Source organism: Pseudorasbora parva, chromosome 16 (assembly GCF_024679245.1).
Source record: "Pseudorasbora parva isolate DD20220531a chromosome 16, ASM2467924v1, whole genome shotgun sequence".
NCBI classification, from domain to species: Eukaryota; Metazoa; Chordata; class Actinopteri; order Cypriniformes; family Gobionidae; genus Pseudorasbora; species Pseudorasbora parva.
In genome coordinates this window covers 39,940,195-39,966,688 of record NC_090187.1, presented here as the reverse complement: position 1 = coordinate 39,966,688, position 26,494 = coordinate 39,940,195, and the positions used below count along the sequence as shown (strand labels likewise).

The following is a 26,494-nucleotide window of genomic DNA, read 5'->3' as shown; positions in this document are numbered from 1 at the left end:
GGTCGCCAGTATAAATCAAACTGCCTGCAAATCGGGGCTGGCTTTGGAGAAAGTGCAGAATAAACAGGGAATTTTCCCAAGACTCCCACAGCACTGCAGTCATCATCAATCAAACATACATAGCTACATATAACAGGAAGGCCTGCAGTAAAAGTGCATGCTCGTTGCAGCACATTTACGCAGTCCAAGGAGATTCAGTGGGGATACACACAAAACCAACAGCATGATAAGGAAGGACTGATTTGAGTTCGGCTCATTATTCCAAAGCCTGGGGTCTCTGATTAGGAGACCAAAAGCACAGTGTGGTTGTTCAGGTTCCAAGAATCATCTTTGTAGTCACACACACACACAGGAAACAGAAACACATCCATCAAATGTGCAGAGATATCTAAAGCAAAGCAAAAGTTCACAAGGGCAGATCGACAGCATGTGTGTATATGAAAAGCGACAGTTGCTTGTTCTCTCATAGACATTAGTTGACACGTATACAGTCAGCATCCACAAAGAAACAAACATACCCTACCCCCACTTTCGCATGAGACCCATCCAACACTCTTCATCTGATACGCTCACTGCTATACAAGCTAACATGTAGTAACACGTAAATGTAGAGCAAAAATACCATCTCAAATTAACAGCAAATCTAGATGAGAAGCTTACATTTGGATGGGAACATTTTTCATAAATGTGTTTCAGATTCACAACCTCAATAATGATCCCTTCACTGGAGGGTTTCTATCCAGGAAATGCGGTAGTTACTGTAACAATTCACAACACAAGTAGAGGTCAATTGTAAGGCGCTCATTAGTGCAATTGTTTTTCATTTGTGTAAACTTCGCATTTCTGCAATACAGAGATTGAATGCTTATGCAAATCAGTTTTTATGCATCAAGAAAACATTTTTTGTTTCAATTCTGTGCAATTTAGCATTTCTGCAATTGAGAGATTAAATAATTATGCAGACCAGTACTATTTCTGCTAAGCGTATTTTCTAAAATAAATCAATGGTAAGTTATAACTGTAACACGATGAGCCACTGGAAGGCGAGGTTAAGAACCCAAGTGCAGTTTATTAACATAAATACAAACATAAACAAAAGACTTGGCAAAACAAAATAAAACTTTACTTGACTTAGACTTGACATAAGCTTGACTATACGAAACACTCACCAACCGTGGGTTACACATACATCAACATCATCAACAATAACTCACAAAGACTATGGCAAACATGAGGGCTTAAATACACAAGGGCAAGTGATAAAACGAGGGACACCTGTGAACAATGATTAACCAATGAACCAATGAAAACAAGACACAGATGCTGCGTCCCAATTCGCCTACTTATACTACGTCCTAAAAGTATGTACTCTTTTTGTGAAGAAAAAGTATATACTTTTGAGTGTGTAGCAGAAAAGTATGCAAGCTTCGGGACATACTACTTCGCCATCTTTAACGGACTCTGTCGCTTAGTTACGTGCATCCCGTCATCGTTTATCTGCCCTGTCAATCATCGTCAGATTCATCACAGTTCAAATCCTCCACATTCAGTTTAATCTCCTACCGTATCGGAGAGAAATGTAGCCGCTCGTTGATCTGCCATTTGTGGGTCTTTAATGCAGAGACTCTCTTCATGTATTTACAGTTTAAATATAATGATGCATTTAAAAGTTAATGGCCAAACGTGTCATTTCAAAAGTTCTCAATGCTGCTGCGGGTGAAATATAATGTGACAACACTGAATAAATATATTTTTGTCAGGTTAAATATTGATAGTTGGTCACTCAAACCCCTTTATCTAAACTTCTCTACTTAACCGTCGAACTCGCACATCCGCCATGTTTGTAGTTTTTTTAACGCTTTTTATCCGCGTTTGTAGTTCTAATCGAATCCTCGTCCAACTCGCAATGGGTTGTGGGCAATATCAGCCGTTAGAGTGCCCATCGATCCATACTGTGAATTCGGACCGGAAATAGTAAACCATCCGGGAATCTTTGGAATACTCTTTTCAACATACTACGATTTGGGACATACTAATTCTATTTTCGAATACTATTTAGGATGGATAGTATGCGAATTGGGACGCAGGGAGAAACACGAGGCAGGAACACATGAGGGCATGGAATCACATGACAAAAGATCACATGACAAGACCAGGAAATGCATGACAAAACATGACAGTGAACATGAAACCTTAAAACATGAAACATGAACCTACACCCAAACACCTGTGACAATAACACTTTACAAGATTTTCCTGTATTGAGTCGGAATATGCTATAACTTTTTGACATGATCAAGTTTATGGTTGACGATAAAACGAACAACCTTACAGTTCAAATCATTCAGTTGACAGAACCATTTTTTATATATATATATATATATATATAATCATTAACCTCACGTTTCAGCCTTTAAAACATTTTTAAAGAAAAGGGGAAAAAGGCTAAGGGAAAAGTACAAATTATAAAAGATTTTGTATTTCACTAATAACTGATCTCAATAAAAACAGCAGATAGGCCGATTAAAAAAATGCAAATTCACTCTCTGACAGTAGGTGGCGCTTACAGAAAAGCCCTTACCCCGTACACAGAGCAGCACTGGCTTATGAACATCACAGTATTGTGCATTATACGGAAGTAGGGCGAAAATATTTTTTGACTTTGGCCACACACAAAAAAACCCTCCTCTGAATCTGCATAAATCGTGTAAATGGCCCAGTCTAATGTTGAATTTCGCCAAAGGTGATGAGTTTGCAGGCATAGGCCAATAACCAACTATCCTAGCAATGGTCTAGAAACTAGAGACCATCAAACCATTACCACTCACATATCCTTCAGAGAGAAAGTGAAAGTCACTTGTTCTCCCTGATGTTCTCTTTTTGAAAACCACACTTTTTTAAACAAATAGGTTGAAGAGACTCTCCTTGAGGTTGACACTTTTAACTTGATTAATCCATTTATGTTTTAGTCATTCTTACCCTGCTAACTGGGACAAGATCATTAGCTCAAGGACAAGGACAGTGTGTGCTGGTCAGCCTTCCCCCATCAGCCATGAGCTTGCATACATAAAGAGCAATACAGCATGAAACACAGGATTCACAAGAACACTGAACTTCTTCACCCGCAATGAATAAGATGACTCCTAATTGGTCTATTGAATGCACAGCTTGAATAGCCAGCTAGTCACAACTATGCTATGTCGATGTGAGTGTGTGTATGTGTGTGTTGGTTTGCACATCAATAGTGCACCAATCTAGGGAATTTAGCAAATCTAATTTTTCATGTAGGCATTTTTATAATACATGTGGAACTGGAAAGGATGCTAGCTGGGGCTGAATACAGTGCCGGGGAACGGGTATGACAGCATGGTCAACCCAGCAGGCATATAAAACACATGAATAAACCTCCAATTAGGGCAGAATAAGTCAAATGCTTCTCAGCTTTGAAGTCTGCAAAGGCTAATGTAGCTACAATATGTCCATGAAGACAGCAGTTACCTCACATATATATGGGAATATAGTAATGGCTAACTGCCATATTTGGCTGTATAAATAATGGAAACTGTAGTCTATAATGAGCCTTAACCTTTTAGTGGTTCATCAGTGATCATTTGGATAGGACAAGTGATAAGAACCAATGGATTTCTTGTCCTTTGTAGGAGAATTTAAATGTTGAATTGGGCACAAAAGGCCTGCAGTGCCAAAGCTCATTCACCAGACCAGCTGACTCATAAACAATGACCTGATTTAGTTTAGAGAAAGCCTCAAGTAAAGCAGAAATATGACTGTGAAATATGAAATATGAGATTAAAATATGAAATATGAGATTCAAAAACAGCACATTCACCAGTGTAATGTTACTTTTCTACAAAAATTTGAGTAAAATTATTTGTCTTGCGATCCTTCCCTGCACAGAGAAATACACAAAGATGCAGCCTGTGTTCAATGGATCCTTTCAATTAAACTGATGGCCCTAGTATCAACATTTTATTTAACATTGTAAGCATAATATCACACATAATATCTCAACCAATGCAAATCCAAATAAAGCACCCCCAAGTAACACTGAATGAACACTGAACACTCTTTCTGAATGAATGATTCAATGACTCACTCATAAAGACCATTGCTTTTAACATCGCATACTCTCTGAGTAGGTACTTCTTTTGAACAAGTACATACTTTGTGACCAATAAAAAACGTCACTGCCATTGCCAACTCCTCTCCCATGGCCGCATGGGATAGTTAACTGTCCATTCGATGCACACTTCAGAATCTCGCCAGAAGCAGCGCATCATCCGCGCTCCCACTGTTTTTTTTATCCACCATATAGTCGGGAAGTATGCGATTTCCTATTTACTTCCTGAACTACTCTGCTTGTTTTTAACTAATTGTTGAATGGAATAATTTGAGGTGTTGCGATCGGGATGATATCTGTAATATCCAGCGCCAGTATCTGATTGGCATTTAAATGTACAGTAGGTGGCAGTATTGCACATTAACTCTGGTGGTCATAAGTAAAGCATGTCGTAGAATAGGACAGAGGAGACACTCTACCTCTGTTTCATTCCCTCCACAGAAAGTCCACAAATGAGACTTACAGGAGCAATAAAGCCAATTATACTCATTATTAGGGCTGTTTCGAATGCCATTTTTTGAGCTTCGAAGCTTAGGTGGCAATCAATATCGAATATTCGAAGCTTCGGTGGGTGGGGCTAAATATATAATAATAGTGTCGGTTTGCATTTGTATCATCTTTCACGACTTCACGTTTCACTCTTTGGCATCGTAAATGTGTTGCGGTAGACCCAGTGGAGTGCAGTGTTGCATTTTGTGCAATATGATCAGGTGGCACACATTCTTTAAATATTAATAAACATTTAATAATCTTTTAAATAGAACAGTTTCCGGTACGCATTACACGAGCAGATTTATGCTCCGAAAACGGACAGTGCACAAGTGATACAAAACACAAAGTCTGTTGAGAGCAAGAACTTTATAAGGTATTAATAACGAACCTTTCTTTAAAACAAATGCATCCCAAAACAGAAATTAAATTAGTAACACACAGTGATTTCAACAAACTTTAATAAATAAAGAACACGGTAGCATGCTTATAAACAGTTGAATAAGAATAAATAAATTGTTTTTAAAATGACACAAAATGTAAAATCTATACAATTAGTTTTATTCTATATAAGGGATTTATTTTGTCTTATTCTGACTTTTTGTTAATTGAAATCTTTAAAATGCGCGATGCTTTTATTGAAAGCATGTTGCGGTGTTATTTTTTATTTATTATTATTATTTCAAGCATGAGTGAGAATGAGTCCGCTACGGAAGTCACGTGTTGAAAAAAAAACAACGAATATTCGAATCTCAAAACTGAAAATCGAATGCCACCTCACCGAACGAATATTCGAATATTCGATTATTCTAGTACAGCCCTACTAATTATTATTAGCATATGGTTTATCTGTGTTCATCTGTGGTACATCTCTGGTATTTTCATCAGGATAATCTATATTTATAATGAAATGGCAATCAACATATAGCCTTTATCACTGTACAGAATACTATAAAATAATTGCTGCCTCAAGTTGCCATCAAGTGTAACTGTTCCTTTTGTATGAAATGGTGTGATTCTTCTACCTCTTCTTCTACTTCTTCTTCTACAAAAAAAAGAAGAATCACACCATTCAACAACGAAAAAACACTGGCTATTTTTTTTTTAAGATTTCATTAGTTTCATTAGTGAAATATCGTTATCGTGAAATAATGTAGTAGTGAAAATCTGATATTGTGACTTTGTTGCCCTACAATGAATCAGACACACATTAAGACAGTCCCTTCTACTGAATAAATCAGTGCTTTTGAATGACTGGTTGATGCCCAGACTCACTCAAAGAAAGTAATTTGCCAGCTATAGGTATATAAAATGCAATGTGCAGAAACAGTTCCTATCACAAATATAGCAGCAGACTGGCAGAAATGCACAAACAAGTGGAGCAATACAAATGTGTAAAGTCCAAGTGAACTACATTTACAATCATACTGGTTATTGAGCATCTTATGTGAGATGGTGTGTAATAAGCTTCCTGAAATGTTCTGTAGTGAGAAATGAACTCCATTACAGAGATCATTGTTAAGATGCAGGTGCAGGTTTCAGATGAATAAAGCCACTTCATCTTTGTCAGTAGGTCAGTGAATGCTGCATTCACTGAGGAGAGAAACCCAGAGGACTTGGGAAACGGACAGTGTCGGCCAAGTGAAGAAAATTACAGAGGGAATCTAGGCTATAGAAAATTGCCAACCAGCCACTTCTTCTATGAGTTATGAATGGCAAGCAATTTGATATGAATGTGGTGGACAATACAAAACTTAACTTTAGATGCATACCAAGCGAGAACAATTCTTTATTGTTAAAAATAAAAACACTGTTTAATTGCTTCTGCAATCCATATACTTGTATCTGCTGCTCTGGTAAAGTTATCAATCCCAGATGGAGAAGATCATTATCTAAGCAAGATCGATAAGACATTGACAGGTTGAAGTCCTTCTCCTTTGTCTTCAGAGCCTCTCTCTATCTTTCAACAGTGTGGATTCCTCATGCCACAGTGTGTGTGATCACATCAACTCTAATTCATTAGTACAATAGGGATTTCCCATGGCACTGGACTTTCCCTTTCTATTAAATTAAACCTTAAGTCACTAGTACCAAGTAATTGGTTCTTTAATGTCCCACTTGCTTTTACTTACCATTTCTTAAAATGATTCAATCTGCCAAGTTGCATAAATTCAAAATGTTTATTTTGTGTTCTTACACGTGTTACCCTTTAAGTGTAACGTCATATTTTTGGTCTTGAAAGAGAACTTGCACAATAATTTGCTTGGTAAATCAAAAACATCCCATAGTGCATAAGAATCCGATATAAGCCGAGCAATGAATGCCAAAAAGTGAATGAACTTTCATTCGGGGAATAATTCCCAGGAACTTTGAACCTCAAATAAAATGGAAGACAACATCACATTACAATAGTTCTCTGTCTTAATCAACCGGCTAAAGATACAGCATGTTTACTAGCACAGGAATAGAGAACATTTCACTGACTGTTTGCGACTGACAACTTTGGTGACAAAAGCAATTGATGGGGGTGCAAAAAAGTTCATTTCAATGGTGTGCAAATGAGCAGCAACATGTGAGAATGCAGACAGTGATTAGCCACATTATACCACAACCAGCAACCAACAGTGCAGACTTGCTGACTTCTATCTATTTAATCTCTGTCAGTGTGAAAGGGTACCCCTGATTCACTCAGTTTGTTTCCTACCAACAGGGACGGTCTGACCTGACCTAGAGGGTAAGGTTGGTATTAGTGCTGAACTGTGAAGGGAGAAACACATGTGGACAGTTTGACTACAAACACGGTGTTCGGCATGTCAACACAAAATAATCAAAAGTCCACACGATTTCCTACAGGGCAAATATCCTCTCCCCTCCTTCTCACCTCTTTCCAAACGTCACACAAACTCAAGAACGTATAGTTCAAACAGTTTACTCCCCCGCACTCGAGCTCTGAAGTTCATGTCTTACATCTTGGCTGATTTTGGAAGTAGGAACATTTTTATTTTTGCCACAAAACTAAAGGGAGAGAAATAATGTTCTGAGAACATTTCGTTATGGAAACGTTATTTGTGAATGTTTTCTGAATGTTTAAAAAATGTTTTCTTGCTTATATGAATGTTAGGGGGGGGGGGGTGAAACACTCAGTTTCAGTCAATCTCATGTCAATCTTGAGTACCTATAGAGTAGTATTGCATCCTTCATATCTCCGAAAAGTCTTTAGTTTTATTATATTTATAAAAGAAATATGGGCTGTACCGAGTCTTTCCGGAAAAAACCGAGCGCCTGGAGGCGTATCGTGTGGGCGGAGCTAAAGAATGATGAATGCATGCAAAGCGGTGACGTCCTCAAGCGTGGAGAAACCCATGGCTATCGATCTCAGCTAATACAGATAATGATCCAGAATCATTAGGAGGCTGAAATAAATTGAGCAGGAGACACAGCAACATCAGGACGTCCGTCTCTGTGGTATGTACTGTATTTAGGGGCCTGTCAACATTTGTGTGTCTTTACTCGCAGTTTATGAGGACATGATTCAGTTTATGGACTATTGTATGCGACTAAACCTTAGCAGTAGCAAGCAAAACCGTTTTGCACGTCAGACTAGTGTAACGTTATACATAGAACAATAATGGAGTAAGTTAGCGCATTTGAATGACGAAGCACGCGATCGTGTCGTTTACTGATGTTTACTCATGCAACGATAGCCAACAGCAGAGACATTTGAAGCAGTTTTACTCACCGGCTGCTTCCAAAGCAGGACCGAACCTTTATCGCTGGGACCGCTCCGTCAAAAACACACTTCTTTGGTATGATTTGGTGAAGTCCTGTGACAGCAGTGAACGGTGGAGATCCACTTTGCGACGCGACTGAAGCGATGTTGTGAAGCTTCCCGTCATTTCTGCGTTCAAATCGGTTCAAATGCAGCGCTGCCTTCCCGGAATGCTGTGCTGAAGCGTTGAAGTCGCTCGACGTCACCCATAGGAATAAAGTGGAGCGCGGCGCGGACTATAACGACGACTGGATCTGCACCCGAGTGAGTGTTTATGGGCGTGCATTTCCTCTCTCGCTCTAGTCACGCGCGCGCACACTACCGGGAGAAGAGCCCGTACGGCCCATACAAGGACTGTCCGCTCTATTAACGTCAAGTAGACCCATACTCAAAAAAAACTCTCCGAAACTTGTGAGAAACCGGAAGGAGTATTTTTGACACAGAAATACTCCATTAAACGTCCAACATTGGTTTTTGAAACTTTGTCTATGTTTAGGATGGGAATCCAAGTCTTTAACAGTGTAAAAAGCTCAGTATGCATGAAACAGCATTTCACCCCCCCCCCCCCCCCCCCTTTAATGGAATATTACCATTTTCAAACATTTCGGTTATGCTACTTTTCTCTAAACAATACTTGTTCTCTAAACAATCCAAAATTAATTAGTATCGTTTAAAAAACATTCCATGAACTATGTATGAATTATGTTGTGTTATTTTTTTCAGATCATTAAAGACCAGATAACTTTGAATGAACATTCAATTAATGTTACTGGAAGAATAGTTGTTCATTCTTCGCCGGGGTGGCAGTGGCTCAGTGGTTCATGTAGGTTGTCAACAAACCGAAAGGTTGGTGGTTCAATCACCGGTTCCACCTGACCAAGTGTCGAGGTGTCCATGAGCAAGACACCTAACCCCAGCTGCTCCCGACGAGCTGGATGGCGCCTTACATGGCTGACATCGCCGTCGGTGTATGAATGGGTGAATGTGAGGCAAAAATGTAAAGCGCTTTGGATAAAAGCGCTATATAAATGCAGTCCATTTTGTTCATAACTTTGAAAGAACCTTGACAAAATGTTAGCCAAAGCTCTGAGAACATTCCCTGTTAGCTGGGACATAAATATGAATAAATATGACTTCAAACAAGAACTTTCAGCATATTTTGATGATAGATTCCCCAGTCTGAGATAGGTGGACAGCCCTGTTTCTAGACGGGTGTCTGGCGTACCTCCTTAACACCAGTTCCTGTCAGAGCAAACACGGAAAGCAGCAGCCTTCTGCAGATGGAGCACAGCTTGGACTAGCATTTGTCTAATGAGTGATCACTCACAGGCCTGTCAAACATGCCATCTGGATGAGGACCTCTGGTCTGCCGTGAAATATGGAGTTTGTTGACACTCCGTGTTGAATCAGTCTCTTAGTGCATATGTTTGGTGATGACAGCAATAAACATAATTGCAGACAGAAGATGACAGTGATATAGTTATCAGAAAATACAGGGGAATATAGTCTTGGTATGCATTATGGTTTGAAGGATGCTAATGTACAATTCCTCTATTAGGATGCTAATGTACAATTCCTCTATTAGGAGGAAGCATTCCTTTAAAAAAAAATTACATTTTTGAAGCATTTGTGCCACAATAAACATATTAACTCGAATCATGTGCTTCTCCAGAGACAAAGAGCTCACAGAAAAGACTGTTCAGTTCTCTATCAGACTTGCTGTGTGATGAAAGATGTCCTAAACAGGGGAAAGCTTCCAGAATCTCCAGGGTAAGGACATTACACAACAAAAAGGATAAAAATGTCTTGTTCTGTTTTAATCCACTGACCTCACCTGAGATACCATAACTTCCCCTTGCTTTCTCCCTGACATGAATCTCAGAGAATCATAAATGAACATAATTAAATGTGCACTGAACTTATTGAGTCCAATGTATAGAGAACCACAAGAGTAATGGGAAAATATTGGTGCGCAAATTTAGGAAATGACAGGCGCCAATACACAGTATCAGACTCTGTGTTTGAAGTGGCCACTTGAGAGCTGCAATCTCCAGTAAGCATTGTTAGATGGATGGTGTGCAGATGAAGAGTTACCAGCTGTTATAAAGCACCATCAGTTTAACTTGAGAAACTGTGTTTGTGGCATCTACAAATGACAGTAAGAACAGAATAGCTGATTTTCATTTCCATCTTTGCAGATGCTTTCTTTTTCGAAGCAACTTAAAAAGACACAAAGGGCAAAGATACAAGTCAAACCACGCATCTTGATCAACATTTTGCTTATTTGGCATTTGAGGGTCTGCTTTTTATGGTATGAACGGGGCGGTTGATGCATCTCTGTCAGCGGGACCTTTAACTTTGAGCACCGTGTATTGCTGGTATGTGTGTGGAATTTTAATGCACTGAATTTTAATGCAAATCAGTTCCCCACAAAGACCGGCTCCCAGCCATGACAGAGAGAAATAATAGATGCTGCTTCAGTATAAGACAATCACCTCCCTGCTGTTGACAGTGTCACAATGGCTTTGTGCACCAACAGCCCTCCGCCAGCCAAACAACGCTGTCAACAAGATGATTTCACTGCATTTCCACTCACTTCATTTTTTGCGAAGCATTTCTTTTTTAATGAAGCTATCTGCTGGATATGCTGCTAGAAAAGTGTAAAGGCTGCAAAATGACCTACATGTGTGGGGACTGGACTAATGTTTTATTGACAGATGCATTTACAAAGTAATTAATATGTATGGCAAAATCTTATCTATACAGGTAAAATGCCAAGGTATCGATTGTAATCATCATAGCGGTGAAGAGAAATACATTCCTAAGCACAAAAAGAAGTTGTATGTACTGCCGAATAATACACAAGCTATATTTGCATTTGTAGGCACTGTCAAAAGGAATAGTTTGGGGGGCTCAGTTTCAGTCAATCGCATTAATCTTGCGTACCTATAGAGTAGTATTGAGAATGAGAAAATTATGTACATAGTAATCATCAGAATATCTCTTCTCCAGTCTCTGACCGAATCAACTACCTGGAGGGTATCCTCCTCTCAATTGCATCTATCATATTACAGAAAAGTCTTTAGTTTTATTATATTTCTAAAAGAAAGATACTCTGTACCAAGCCTTTCCGGGGGGGGGGGGGGGGGGAATTAGCGGCTGGAGGCGTATGGTGTGGGCGGAGCTAAAGAATGACGAGCATGCGCAGCTATTCCGTCAAGAGCGTCTGAAATCAGTGACGTCCTTAAATGTGGAAAAGAAAATGTTATCCTAAATAAACCACGGAGATCAATCAGATTTAGCCATACATATATGATCCAGAATCTGATCTAGAGGCTGAATTGAACAGTAGAAGCAGCAACAGCGACTACAGCAGGACATCTCAATGTTATGTACTGTAACTGCATTTGCTTAGCGGCTTGTCATGCGCGAGTTTTACAACATTTGTGTGTGGTTACTCGTGGTTTATGAGGACATGATTTGGTTTACGGACGATGGTATGTGATTTAATGTTAGCAGTAGCAAGCGGAAAGGTTTTACACATTAGACTAGTGTGGGTTTACATGGAAAAACAATGGAATAGCGCATTTGAATGAACAAGTCGATAGCTAACAACACAAAGACATTTGAAGCAGTTTTACTCACCGCCTGCTTCCAACACACAACGTGAACATTAATCGCTGGGACCGCTCCATCTTTCAGCGTTAGACGAGCTACAAATTCAGAGTTGAACTTTGAATGGTTTATAAACCATTGTCGCTGAAATGCAGGGAACAAACAAAAACTCTTGCACAATTCAGTTGCTGCTCCAGAAAAAACAAATCCACTGTCCCATCAACACTGGGTTCTTTGGGAAGCTGTATAGGGTTGTCTTGCCCTGACATCCAAAAACACACTTTTTTGTTGACATTGTTGATTCATGAATGTGGCGAGGTGAACGAGTGAGAGACATGGGATTGCGAAAGAGCGTCAGCTGCGAGCCACACCGGTCTCTAGTCCTCTCATGAGGGAGCTCGGAGGCATTTAAGGATGAGCGACACCAGTCAAGTAAGAGAGAGGACCAGGCCTGGATTTTATTTTATGTTTTTTTTATGATCTGTTTTGTGTGTGCGGGCAGTCGTCCGTGAGGGGCTGCCCGCATTAATTAAAAAAATAAACAAAACGAAAGTAAAGTTTTTTTGAACGTTCGCCTGTTCCCGCCTCCTTCCTTCCATCAAAGAACCTCGTTACACTGGTGCCGAAACCCGGGAGGAAGGAGGGACATGCTGTCGAAGAGCCCTCGCTGCTGAGGGGGATCGCGGTGCTGAGGAGTTTGGGCAGCGCGGATGAGGAAAGGCCGCGAGTGGCTGCCCGAAGCGGTGGTGCTGGAGCAAGTGAAGAAAGGTAAGACGGAGAGCTCACTGCCGTGCCCCTGGGTCGAGGTGGGGTGGCGGCCGTCCTGGAGGGAGCGTAGGAGTTGCCGGCGTGCGCCGTGGACCGGAGCCTGCTGCCATCCGCCGTAATGGGGAGGAGCAGGGAACGCGGAGGGGGCGGAGGAGGATTGGGCCGGCCACTGGGCGTCCAGCACCATTGCATAGCACCGCGAGGAAGAGCCTCTCGGCTGGTGAGGACCGAGCTGCAGTGTGTCCAAGAACCGGAACATTATTTATTTGTATCCTCTCTCCACTCTCTCGTCCTGTCGCTCGGTCTCCGTCTCCCGCTTCTCTCGTCTCGTCTGCCCATACCCCAGACACGTGAGACGCGAAGATTGGGCCCCCGGGGGGGAGTAGGCGCAGTCTGTGAGGGGCGATGGGGGTATGTGGCGCCTTGAACGAGCGAGAGACATGGGAGGAGCGAGTGAGACCGGGGACGTGATTGCGAAAGAGCGCCACCTGTGAGCCACACCGGTCTCGAGTCCTTTCATGAGGGAGCTCGGAAGCATTTAAGGATGAGAAACACCAGTCAAGGACGAGAGAGGACCAGGCCTGGATTTTATGTTATGTTTTGTTTACATTCTGTTGTGTGTGTGCGGGCAGTCGTCCGTGAGGTGCTGCTTTTTTTAATGTCAAATTAAAATGGCTGACGGCCAAAATGGCCGATATGGGAAAATTGGGTATCGTATGACTCAACATGATGCATCGAATATAAAGAGACCAGTTTATCAGAAACAAAGGATACATATATGCTGCCTTCAAAAAGGCAGGAATTGAAGCTGACATTGGATTCGGACGTACTTTGATGCCTTCCTACCTTGAAATGTGTCCTCCGAAGGCTGCATTTTCCAGGTTTCGGACACAGCCCATGTTGCGAATATATATAGCCTCACGTTAATTTTGGCGGGCATTTTGTCTAATTAGTTTACACGTTATTCGAGAACAGTTTGAAAAAAATCAGCTTGGTTTCCTTAACTTTTTGATTGCATGATCTAAAGATGAAAAAAAATTATTATCTAAAGATGATAAAGATACATTTTTTTGTGAAGTACTGAAAATGACCGAAATTTTTTATCTAGCCATTACAGTTCAAAGGTTATTAGAGATTACACCTCTGGTGCTCGGCCCCAAATAACTGTATACAACAACTAAGTCCAAATGTTATTAAATGCAATTCACAAAAAATGTAACTATAAGTACCATTAAAAACCTTGAGTGAGGTGAGGTAAACCTTAGTGAAATATGCTTTTCTGAAACAAAGTTGCCTACTTGCACATAGTGACAATAAAGTAACAATAAAAAGGGATAGAACCCAAAGAGAATGAGGGTGAACTATCATTTTGAACTATCCCTTTAAGAAATCTCAGACTGTTTATGTTAATAAGCAAAAACACCTACCATGAGTTCTTTGATGTAGTTCAGGATTCAGGTCAAAGGATGTTTCTTCTCTGCACTTTCTTTCAGTCTGTTATTATTAGCTGTGAAAAGAAACACAACCAGAGGTTATGGCACATATATAAACGCACCAAACAAACAGCTAAGCAAATCCATTTCTACAAAAGCACAATAAAACATGCAAGATGGAGAGAAAGCAGCACTCCTCCACACTGAAGACTCAGAGGACAGCTTGGCACAGGGCATGTTGTAAGTACGACTCTTGGAGTGCGACGAGATTGAGGATACATTATTGATGGCATTCCCTGTGGTGCACTACTCTGAAACAGCATGTGTGTGAATTTTTCACTTTGCAGCTCGAGTGAAGAAATGACCTGGGACAGAATGAGCATCACACTAGCTTTAATCAAACTAAACCCACTATTGAAGCAGGTGAAATATTAATGGCTGCCATAACTTATCAGATTTGTTGCTTGGTTAATTGCTCTTTATTGTTCGACGGCAAACTGATTGCATTTTGTCAGTTATGCTCGGTGCTACTAATCTTGATTAGTGTCGGAGGTCATGAATAATTTATAACAAACAGCATTCCTGGCTAATTACCTGTAGCTGATTCTCACTGTTGGAGACGCTCACCAACCGTGTGCAGCTAACAAGCCTAAATGCTTTAACTTTCTGCTATCCGTTGTGTTTTGACACAAGTGTCTTCCAGTTGCAATAAGCTACTATCCAATTAAAACCGTGCTATAGCCACAAAAGCATTTTTCATGGTAGCACTGAAAGATTTCTCCCAAATGAGGATATATGAATGTAGGGAGAAGGAAAACATAAAGGAGACATACTAAAACCCATGATGTTCATGTTTTATCTCAAATAAACACAATTAACCCATTTTTAAAAAGTGTTTTGTAGACAAATTCTATATGGTTCCACTATGACCTGATAGAACATAATTCCCTTGTTCTCCAACCACCACTAACAGCAAAAAACAAAATCATATTTAGAATATCTTTGGTTTATGCAACAAATGTTGCAATAAGGACATCCATTACTGTATGGTTTCTATAGACACAGGAACAGCCACAGAGTTTCCGTTTGATTACCTAGACTGTGGCGACCCGACATAAGGCCAGATTTACTAACAGCTTGCCCCAGCGCAAACCCTCTTTTGGTGTTAAAAAACCGCAGTCTGGATTTACTAAAGACATGCAGTGAAAAACTACAGCTGAAAAGATGTGGATGGTTAATTTTGCAGCTGTCCTTATTGAATATGCATTTGTAGAGTTTCTTTTAGATGCAAAATGTATGGGCGGGGAGGAGATTTTTTAAAATTAAAATAAAATTATCTTGCATGCATTTACGGTTTTAGATTGGATCCGACAGGAATGGTGCAACACACTTATGTGAGTAAACAGACGCTAATTTGCGCTGCTCATGGATTGCACTGGTCATTATGGATATTATCCGGCTGGGTCTGTGTTCTTTAATTTTGCATCGTTAGTAGATCACACACAGAACTTTCCATTCCCATCTGTGCTTTTATGGAATTACATTTTCACACTAATTTACCCTGTTTAGTAATTTGGCCCATAGTCTAATCTATGCTGTCACGGTTTCATAATGAAACAAAAATATTTTTTATGGCTTTGTGCCCTTATCAAACTGCAAACTGTTTAATTAAATAGTTACGGTGATGCAGTTACACATTACTACATGTACTTACTATAGTAATAACAGTAAATTACGCATTAAAACCTATCCTTATTTACTAAGAACTAAGTACAGTAGTTAATTACTTATTTTAGTATATATATATATATATATATATATATATATATATATTATATTATATATATTTTAGTATATATATATATATATATATATATATATATATATATATAGGTAAAGTGGTAGGTAAATGTGGCTGTTTAAGCTTGGCTGTACTGTGCTCAATGGGTTTACATTTTCAGAGCATAGCAATGGTCTTTAATGAAAGATAGAGACACTATTTCTTTAAATGATAAAAGAGTTTTGGTTGGTGCAATATGGCACACACACCTAAAGAAGGACACAGATAGACAGATAGAAAATCCTTTGACATAAGATTTTCAGTCTGTTTGCACTGTTTCAGAGAAAAGTGAAGAGCTGCTGTGTAACTGGATTTAATAGGGGAAAACGAGAGTAAAACAAACGATTATCAGATTAAACTAAAGGTTGGACCTGATATAGTGTTCCTTACAATTAACCAAAGATCCAGTGATCCATGGATATTGACATGAAGCCAGGAGTCGTGTTTTCCTGACATTTAGGAGTTGATGATTTTAATACATACATTTTTATCCCTGTCAGTCATCACAATTTATAGAGTGAATCCTGCATGTGCGGATGGACCTGTGTATTGAAGTGTGTATGTGGCTGCGCTTATCAAGAATGGAAAACAAAAGTTTTATTCAAATTCGGAATATATTATAGGCCTATTCATTATTATTTTTTATATTGCCTAGACAGCACGCTAAGAGTGCTGCGTTTATACTGAAAGATGTCACTCATTCAATGAACGTGATCTCACAATCAGTGAAGCTGATGACGCAATGAATCTCTAATTTCTGTAATGTCTACACTTAGAGTGGATTAGCGCACATGCAGAACTCAGCACCAGACAAAAACTACAGCGGTGAGTGGATTCTAACTTCAATACCTGTGATTGGCAGCAGCTTTTCCTTCTGCTACTTATTGCTTTTAGAAGAAGGCAGTTAGCCTGACAAGCTGGACCCACATCAAGATGTTTGGTCAGGAAACTCACCAATGACAGGGCTCAATCCGAGGGGCGGGATAAACGGTTGTCTTTCAAACTCCCTCTGCACGCAATTGGATAACGCTTCAACCACTCATAGCAATGAAGGTGAAGCAGAGCTAGTTGACAGATTAAACTTTCGCCGTATCTGGTCGGCAAAACTCTGAACACATCTTCCCTTCTTAAGAATGACTTCAGTGACGTTCTTTTCTCAGAGAAAAGCTTAACTCCATGTCTTCCAGAGTCGCGGTCAAAGCTGATTCGAAAGACCACCGTTTGCCAGTTTCTGTGTTTACTAGAAGCACGCAAACGCAACTCAGCCATCATTATGTTAAGCCCCGCCCACCAACTCTATACAAGATGTGATTGGCCCGACCAGAGTTTGGTTTTTACAGCTCAGACGTGTATTGAGAGTTGCTAGACGACACTCGCGGCAGATTATATTTGCTGCCGCTAGGGTGCATCTAGATTTCTAGGCAGATGGCAGTGGTTTGAGTGAGAAAATTACACACTATTATCAAGTCGGTCTCCCTCGGTCTGGCATAAGGATGTCCATGGGGTTCGTGGACAAGCCTCCACCGACACCCCCACCCCCTCCCTTAACTGTAACACTTTGAGATTTGTTCTATAATATAATAATAAAATGTATTATTATTATTAGGGCCCAAGCCCTGAAAGGGCGCAGAGCCCTATTGTTCTTCTAAGGATTATTATTAGGGCCCAAGCCCTGAAAGGGCGCAGAGCCCTATTGTTCTTCTAAGGATTATTATTATTTATTATTATTTTTTTTACCGACTATTTGGGCATTTTTGGGGCCTTTCCCATGCTCGAAAACTCTTGAAACTTTGCACACGCATCAGAATGCGCGGCCATCAGGGCCGGGCTGAGGCTGGGACCCGGGCGTGGCAGGGGGGCTCGACAGCGCCCCCTAAAGTGGGCTCTGAAAACAGGGTCTATAAATCAAACACACTTGCACGTACATATATGAAACTCGGTACACATATAGAGCTCATCGGGCCGAATAACTTTCGTGCTCTAACTTATGCGTCAGCCCAACAGGAAGTGAGCTATTATGGGTTGTTCGGAAAACGCATGCTCTGGAATTTGCGATACTCCTCCTAGACGATTCACCCGATCAGCACCAAACTCGGTCAGCATGAAGTCAAGACACTGAGGATGCCAAATTGCGAGCAACTTTTTGATATCTCAAACGGTTAGGCCGTGGCGAAGAGACGAATTTATGGCGAGAAAAAGGAAACAGGAAGTGTGTTATAACTTTTGCATACATTAATTCATTTTGATGAAACTTCAGCTGTGTGTTCGTTGTAAGAGGCCGATCACATGGATATGACTTTTGTGAGACAAAGTTATAGCGCCACCAACTGGCAGCAGGAAGTGTGTCACTTTCAAAATTGCTTTAAATCCCCATCTTATTTTCACCCGATTTACTTCAAACTTCATCAGTATTATGTCAATACATGGCAGATATAGACATATGAATGGATTCCTGATTCTAGAAAAACTGTTGTCATGGCAACGTGTCAAAGTCTAATAATCTTTTTTGGTGTTTTTGAGACTCTTCACATGCTTGAAATTGCATGAAACTCAACACACACATCAGACATGCTGTCCAGAAGATGCAAGCAAAGATTCAGAAACGGGCGTGGTAGAGGGGCTCAGTAGCGCCATCTTTTGTCCAAAGCGGGGGGGTTAGTTTTATCTAAATTCACCAAACTCGGTATATATATTGTACATTTTGAGCCGGACAACTTTCTAATTTACAGTCATTAGCTCTGACCAACAGGAAGTCAGATAATTTGGTTGGAAGATAACAAGAAGTCGAAAGCGAGCTCTGAGTTTTTACCTTCTCCTCAAAAGCGATTCATTCAATCTCCTCCAAACTCGGACAACATAAAGTAAATATACAGAAGATGCTAAAATGCGAACGGTTATTGGATATCTCAAACGGTGTTCCCTTAGTAAAAGCCTAAAAAAGACAAAGTAAGCACACACAAGTGCCTGGTTCATAAATAAGGCTATACTCCCACCTGCTGGTTATTCTATATAATCACAGTTTTGTTTTTTGTTTTTTTTTCAACACTTATGCTCTCCCTTAAATGACCAGTAGAGGGCAATATTGTATAAGTTTTCAAGCAAAAAACCTTGCCTCTGTGTGTGTGTGAGAATGCTTTTCTAGCCTGCTGGGGACTTAAACCTGAATGCACACAGACTCATGGGGACTTCCCAATGGGTACAAAAGCTTATAAATCAGACAGAATGAGTTCTTTTGAAAATGTGAAAATGCAGAAAGTTTTGTGTGATGGGTAGGTTTAGGGGTAGGAGCTGTGTAGGAGGACAGAATATGGTTTGTACAGCATAAAAATGGGTGGATGGGCTGAACTGATAAGAGTTGCCTGCTGGATACTTTAGCATTACTAGTGTGTGTGTGTGTGTGTGTGTGTGTGTGTGTGTGTGTGTGTGTGTGTGTGTGTGTGTGTGTGTGTGTGTGTGTGTGTGTGTGTGTGTGTGTGTGTGTGTGTATGTGTGTGTGTGTTCTTTTTTCTAGCCTGGTGGGGACTTCAACCTGAATGCACACAGACTCATGGGGACACGTGTCACTGATTTCTACAGTGTGTGTGTGTGTGTGTGTGTGGGGGTGGGGGGTGGGGGGGTGGATGGGCTGAACTGATAAGAGTTGCCTGCAGCATACTTTAGCATTACTTGTGTGTGTGTGTGTGTGTGTGTGTGTGTGTGTGTGTGTGTGTGTGTGTGTGTGTGTGTGTGTGTGTGTGTGTGTGTGTGTGTGTGTGTGTTCTTTTTTCTAGCCTGGTGGGGACTTCAACCTGAATGCACACAGACTCATGGGGACACGTGTCACTGATTTCTAGAGTGTGTGTGTGTGTGTGTGTGTGTGTGTGTGTGTGTGTGTGTGTGTGAGCCACTTTTCTGTCTAAAACAATTACCTCTCAATGCTGTGCTTTGGCCTGCATTAAAGGATTAAACATATTATTCTGGGTTTGAATAAAAAAAATAAATGTATAAAACCAGTTTATTTGTAGGTCATTGACAATATTGTTTTATATAATTAGTTCCCCCCCCCCCTCAGGATCACTGTGTGTGTGTGTGTGTGTGTGTGTGTGTGTGTGTGTGTGTGTGTGTGTGTGTGTGTGTGTGTGTGTGTGTGTGTGTGAAGGGGGTCTCTCTCACTCTGTGTGTCACCTTGTCTCTTGTTTTTTTAATAATTTAACCCTTTCATATCATAGGCTATCACAAATATCTATCACTTTATTGTGAAAAATAATAAAAAAAACAATAAAAACACCTCTTTAAACTAATTATTTATTGATAGAATTCAAATGGATTAAAAAATTTAATTTCACATGATTTTATAAAAGTGGCTGTTTATTATAAACTTCCATAAATTTTATGCACACATATTACTCTTACCTGACACTGATATTAAAATCATTGTTGCGGTCTCTGTGATTTGGCTTAATTTATTTTTAAGAGAAGTGTAAGGATAATACAACATCAGCATTTGGACAGTATTCTGCACTCATTTTGAAATTGACATTTGACATCATCTGACATAAAATTAATGAATAAAATGTAATTGATCTCATAGATGTGACTGTTGTGGTTCCTGGTCATAGCAGCACCAGTTGCTGCAGTTAATGAGGTGAATTCAAATGACTTTGACATAGTCCCTTTATTTATTTTTCCCATATTAAATGCCTATTGGCCTACTGCGCACAGTTAAGTTGATGCCACCGGGGTGGCGGTGCCACCGGCTTGGGCCCGTCATCGCTGCTCGCAGCTTTAATTATTATTATTATTATTATTATTATCTTTTCGCCTTTTGGGCATTTTTGGGGCACTTAACGTGCTCGAAAACTCTTGAAACTTTGCACACGCATCGGAATGCACGGCCAACAGGGTCGGGCAGAGGCCTTTGACCCGGGCGTGGCAGGGGGGCTCAACAGCGCCCCCTTGAAAAACAGGGTCTATATATTAAACACACTTGCACGTACATGTATGAAACTCAGTACACTTATAGATCTCCTCGGGCCGAACAACTTCCGCACTCATAGTCATAAGCTTCGCCCAACAGGAAGTGAGCTATAATGGGTTGTTCGGAAAACGCACGCTCTGGAATTTGCGGTACTCCTCCTAGACGATTCACCCGATCAGCACCAAACTCGGTCAGCCTGAAGTCAAGACATTGAAGATGCCAAATTGCGAGCAACTTTTTGATATCTCAAACGGTTTGGCCGTGGCGAAGAGACGAATTTATGGCGAGAAAAGGGAAACAGGAAGTGTGTTATAACTTTTGCATTCATTAATTCATTTAGATGAAACTTCAGCTGTGTGTTCGTTGTAAGTGGACGATCACATGGATATGACTTTTGTGAGTCAAAGTTATAGCGCCACCAACTGGCAGCAGGAAGTGTGGCTTTTGTCCAAAGTGGGGGGTTAGTTTTATCTGCAGTCACCAAACTCGGTATATATATTGTACTTTTCGAGCCGGACAACTTTCTAATTTACAGTCATTAGCTCTGACCAACAGGAAGTCAGATAATTTGGTTGGAAGATAATAAGAAGTGGCAAAGCGAGCTCTGAGTTTTTACCCTCTCCTCAAAAGCGATTCATTCAATCTCCTCCAAACTCGGACAACATGAAGTAAATATACAGAAGATGCTAAAATGCGAACGGTTATTGGATATCTCAAACGGTGTTCCCGTAGCAAAAGCCTAAAAAACACAAAATAAGAACACAAGTGCCTGATTCATAAATAAGGCTATACTCCCACCTGCTGGTTATTCTATATAGCACACTGTGTTTTTTTTTTTTTTTTTTTCAACACATGCTCTCCCTTAAATGTCCAGTAGAGGGCAATATTGTATAAGTTTTCAAGCAAAAAAAACTTGCCTCTGTGTGTGTGTGTGTGTGTGTGTGTGAATGGTTTTCTAGCCTGGTGGGGACTTCAACCTGAATGCACAAAGACTCATGGGGACTTCCCAATGGGTACAAAAGCTTATAAATCAAACAGAATGAGTTACTTTGAAAAGGTGAAAATGCAGAAAGTTGTGTGATGGGTAGATTTAGGGGCAGGGGCAGTGTAGGAGGACAGAATTAATGTTTTGTACAGCATAAAAACCATTACGTCTATGGTGAGTCCCCAGAAAGATAGTGAACCAGATGTGTGTGTGTGTGTGTGTGTGTGTGTGTGTGTGTGTGTGTATGTGTATGTGTGTGTTTGTGTCTGGCTGTGTGTATGTGTTGTGAATGGGGGATGGGCTGAGCTGATTTGAGTTACCTGCAGCATACTTCAGCATTACTAGTGTGTGTGTGTGTGTGTGTGTGTGTGTGTGTGTGTGTGTGTGTGTGTGTGTGTGTGTGTGTGTGTGTGTGTGTGTTGTTCTAGCCTGGTGGGGACTTAAACCTGAATGCACACAGACTCATGAGGACTCGTGTCACTGTAGGGACCTAAACTGAGGTCCCAATGGGTACAGAAGCTTATAAATCAGACAGAATGAGTTCTTTTGAAAAGGTGAAAATGCAGAAAGTTGTGTGATGGGTAGGTTTTGGGGTAGGAGCAGTGTAGGAGGACAGAATATATGGAGTGTACAGCATAAAAACCATTACGTCTATGGTGAGTCCCCAAAAAGATAGTGAACCAGACATGAGTGTAAGTGTGTGTGTGTGTGTGTGTGTGTGTGTGTGTGTGTGTGTGTGTGTGTGTGTGTGTGTGTGTGTGTGTGTGTGAGAGAGAGAGAGAGAGAGAGAGAGACTTTTCTGTCTAAAAAGATTACCTCTCAATGCTTTGTCCTGCATTAAAGGATTAAACATATTATTCTGGGTTTGAATAAAAAAATAAATGTATAAAACAAGTTTATTTGTAGGGCATTGACAATATTGTTTTATATAATTAGTTAAATAATTGTGGTAATACAAATAATTATAATTAAAAAAATATAAATATAAAAAAAATTACCCCCCCTCTCCCTCTCTCAGGATCACTCTGTGTGTGTGTGTGTGTGTGTGTGTGTGTGTGTGTGTGTGTGTGTGTGTGTAGGGGGTCTCTCTCACTCTGTGTGTGTGTGTCACCTTGTCTCTTGTTTTTTCAAAATTTAACCCTTTCATTTCATAGGCTATCACAAATATCTATCACTTTATTGTGAAAAATAAGTCAAACAAAAACATATATTATATCTTTAATTAAATACTGGTCTTCTGAACTTACAATATTTTGAGCTGCAAAAAATACATTTGCACATAATTGAAAGTGATGTCCTAATACTTTTAATTGTTTTCTATAACATGGGCTTTAAAGAAGGTCATGTGCTGTGTTTGCAAAGATCACGTATGACACCTCTTTAAACTAATTATTTATTGATAGAATTCAAATGAATAAAAAAAATTAAATTTCACATGAATTTATAAAAGTGGCTGTTTATAATAAACTTCCATAAATTTTATGCACGCATATTACTCTTACCTGACACTGATATTAAAATCATTGTTGCGGTCTCTGTGATTTGGCTTAATTTATTTTTAAGAGAAGTGTAAGGATAATACAACTTCAGCATTTGGACAGTATTCTGCACTCATTTTGAAATTGACATTTGACATCATCTGACATAAAATTAATGAATAAAATGTAATTGATCTCAGAGATGTGAGTGTTGTGGTTCCTGGTCATAGAAGCACCAGTTGCTGCAGTTAATGAGGTGAATTCAAATGACTTTGACATAGTCCCTTTATTTATTTTTTCCCATATTAAATGCCTATTGCCTGCTGTGCACAGTTCAGCTGATGCCACCGGTGTGGCGGTGCCACCGGCTTGGGCCCGCCATCGCTGCTCGCAGCTTTAATTATTATTATTATTATTAAAAATGTTGTTTCCGGAGAGAGCAGAGAGTAGCTATTGCTCTGTAGAGCAGTTTGTCCGTTGAGGGCTACTGTAGAAACATGACTCCGCAAAATGGTGACTTTAGTGTAAGGGGACCCGCAGTGTTTGTAGATAGAAATGGCTCATTCTGAGGTCAAAAAAACATAACGGTACATTATGTAAGGTCTTAATACTCCACTGAAAACATAGTTATGCATCTTATATTGCATTTCTGTCAATAGATCCTCATAAATACTACACACTGCAGCTTTAACATGAAACAGACTCAACATGAGCTCTGAGATTATTTAAGTGTTTTCCATTAAAATACCTCTCTTGAAGCAAGACTGCACTTACAAGATTGCACAGCAAAAAAGTGCACTTACTGTTCAAAGGCAACAAGAATGCATTAGTGACAGACAGTAAATACCTTTATAATGTTGCAAAAGATTTCTATTGCAAATAGAATATGTCAAATGCTGATCTTTTGAATTTTCTATTCATCAAAGAATCCTGTATGGCTGCTCACACAAAAATAATAAGTAGCACAAAAGTTTTCAACATTGATAATGATAAGAAGCATAGAAGGATTTATGAAGGATCATGTGATACGACAGGAGTAATGATGCTGAAAATGCAGCACAATCATTTTTTTTAAATTCAAATATTTCACACTATTACTGTATCAAATAAAAGCAGCCTTGGTGAGCACTTCCTTTAAAAATATTAAACAATCTTACTGATCCCAGTCTTCTAAATGTATCAGTTGCTTATTACTCTCAATCAACTTTTATATTGGTATATATTTAAATATTCTGTAATTCCCTTCTAAATATATCATATTTTATACTTCTATACAATGAATTATACTTAATATTTCTAGATCAAGTAAGTAATTCTCAATGAGATTCTCCATGAGACGAGTAGTAGTTAGTGTTTCTTCTTTTCAAAATGTTTTGCACCGTTGTCATTTTTTAAAACAAAAAAATTATAATCTCAAAGCTAGTTGCCTTTTTTATACTTCAAAAACAATGCATATTATTTGCATCTACTCTAGAGGTTTCCTTTAAACAAACCTCTTTTCCTCCCAAATCAATGGAATTCAATGGCATTTAATATCGACCACAGAATACATCGATTGTTCATTCCCTGGTAAATTGATTCGTTTCTTCTGACCTTAAAGTCTGAGGGGACCATTGGCTCTTTAATTGTGTTCTCTCCACTCGCAAACATTGTTTCCTCCATCTAGAATCAACAAGGGGTTTAAACAATAGATCTCAAAGGGCATCAGCATTATGCTTATCTGCCTCCTAGCTAAAGGTCCCTTTTCAGTCTGCAGAGCATTTGAACAATGCCGGATGACTTAAAGTTCAATGCTAATAGATGGTCATAAAGGGGTGGGCAATAAAGGATGTGCTTGTTGCTATTTGGCATCATACACTCCTACCTCTTCCCTTCTCTGTTTATGATCATGCTACGTTATTCACATACACGATGAGTGACACATCCTTCAGGACGTCTGTCCCTCTGGAAGGATGTGATGTCCGGGCTCATCAACTGTCCAGTCATTGGAGGCATATGCCGTTTTTTTTCTCTTATTCTTTCTCAGAGGTCTGTCCAGCTCATCAAAACTAAAAATGATATAAAATGATTACGTTTTTATGGCTGTAAGTTTAAGCTGTAAGTATGTACAATGATTAAAATAAGCAACACCCAAAACACCATCGCTCAAAAGTTTGAGGTCTGTAAGGATTTTACATTTTTTTTTATCTTTGGCTCACCAAGGCTGCATTTAAACAGTAATATTGTGAAATAGTATTACAATTTAAAATAACTTTACTATTGTAGTGCACTTTAAAACATTTATTCGTGTGATGCGAAGCTGAATTTTCAGCATCATTACTCCAGTGTCACCCGACGCAATGTTGTTTAAATAGCAAATGTACTCATGTCCTGTTTACCCATGGGTGTGCTGGTCAGAAATCGAGGAGTGTTGTGTTCAGGCACACTGACGCATTGCTATTTTGAGGCAACTGAAAATGACTGCGCGACTCCATTGTGCATATAGGCGGGTGCACAATGCGCAAACACACATGGACACGTAGCAGTACACAACATTTTTTAAATATTAAAAATAAAAGGTTTCTCTAGAGAAGCGTCTTTCCGCTTGCAAATTCTGCCATGTAAATTGTGAATCCGTCATGGTGCAAGCGCAACTGGCTTTTAAAGGGAATGGGAGATGAGACTCTGATTGGTTTATTGCACATTATGCCCAAAACACACCCATAACTCATTAAGAGAATAGGTACAACCCTTTTGAACTGGTGCTCAGACCATTTTTCTTCCATTGTTAAACTAGCAAAAGTGGATTCGGACACGGCCTAAGTGCACATGCGACATTTGCTTCAGAGTTCAGACCATACGCTCAGAACGTTAAAATAGGGCCAACACTGGCATTGGATGCAATAGGTTACAAACTGTTAGATAAACTACTACTTGTGGCAAGGAAATGCATCCTTATCCGATGGATTAATGACACTCCCCCTCTGTCACCCAGTGGTATAGAGAGATCTTTGCTGTTTTGCCCCATGAGAGACTGACTGCT

The 26,494-nt window shown here is 39.8% G+C and overlaps 1 protein-coding gene across 1 annotated transcript in view; it reads right to left on the bottom strand.

The window, feature by feature from the left end:
- tspan18b (tetraspanin 18b) overlaps positions 1 to 26,494 on the bottom strand; it is a 64,461-nt gene that overhangs the window by 11,886 nt on the left and 26,081 nt on the right. Inside the window, exon 2 of the mRNA XM_067419835.1 lies at positions 14,207 to 14,286. Within this exon, the coding sequence (XP_067275936.1) occupies positions 14,207 to 14,209 (3 nt within the window). The 5' untranslated portion in view covers positions 14,210 to 14,286. The remainder of the gene's footprint in view (positions 1 to 14,206; positions 14,287 to 26,494) is intronic.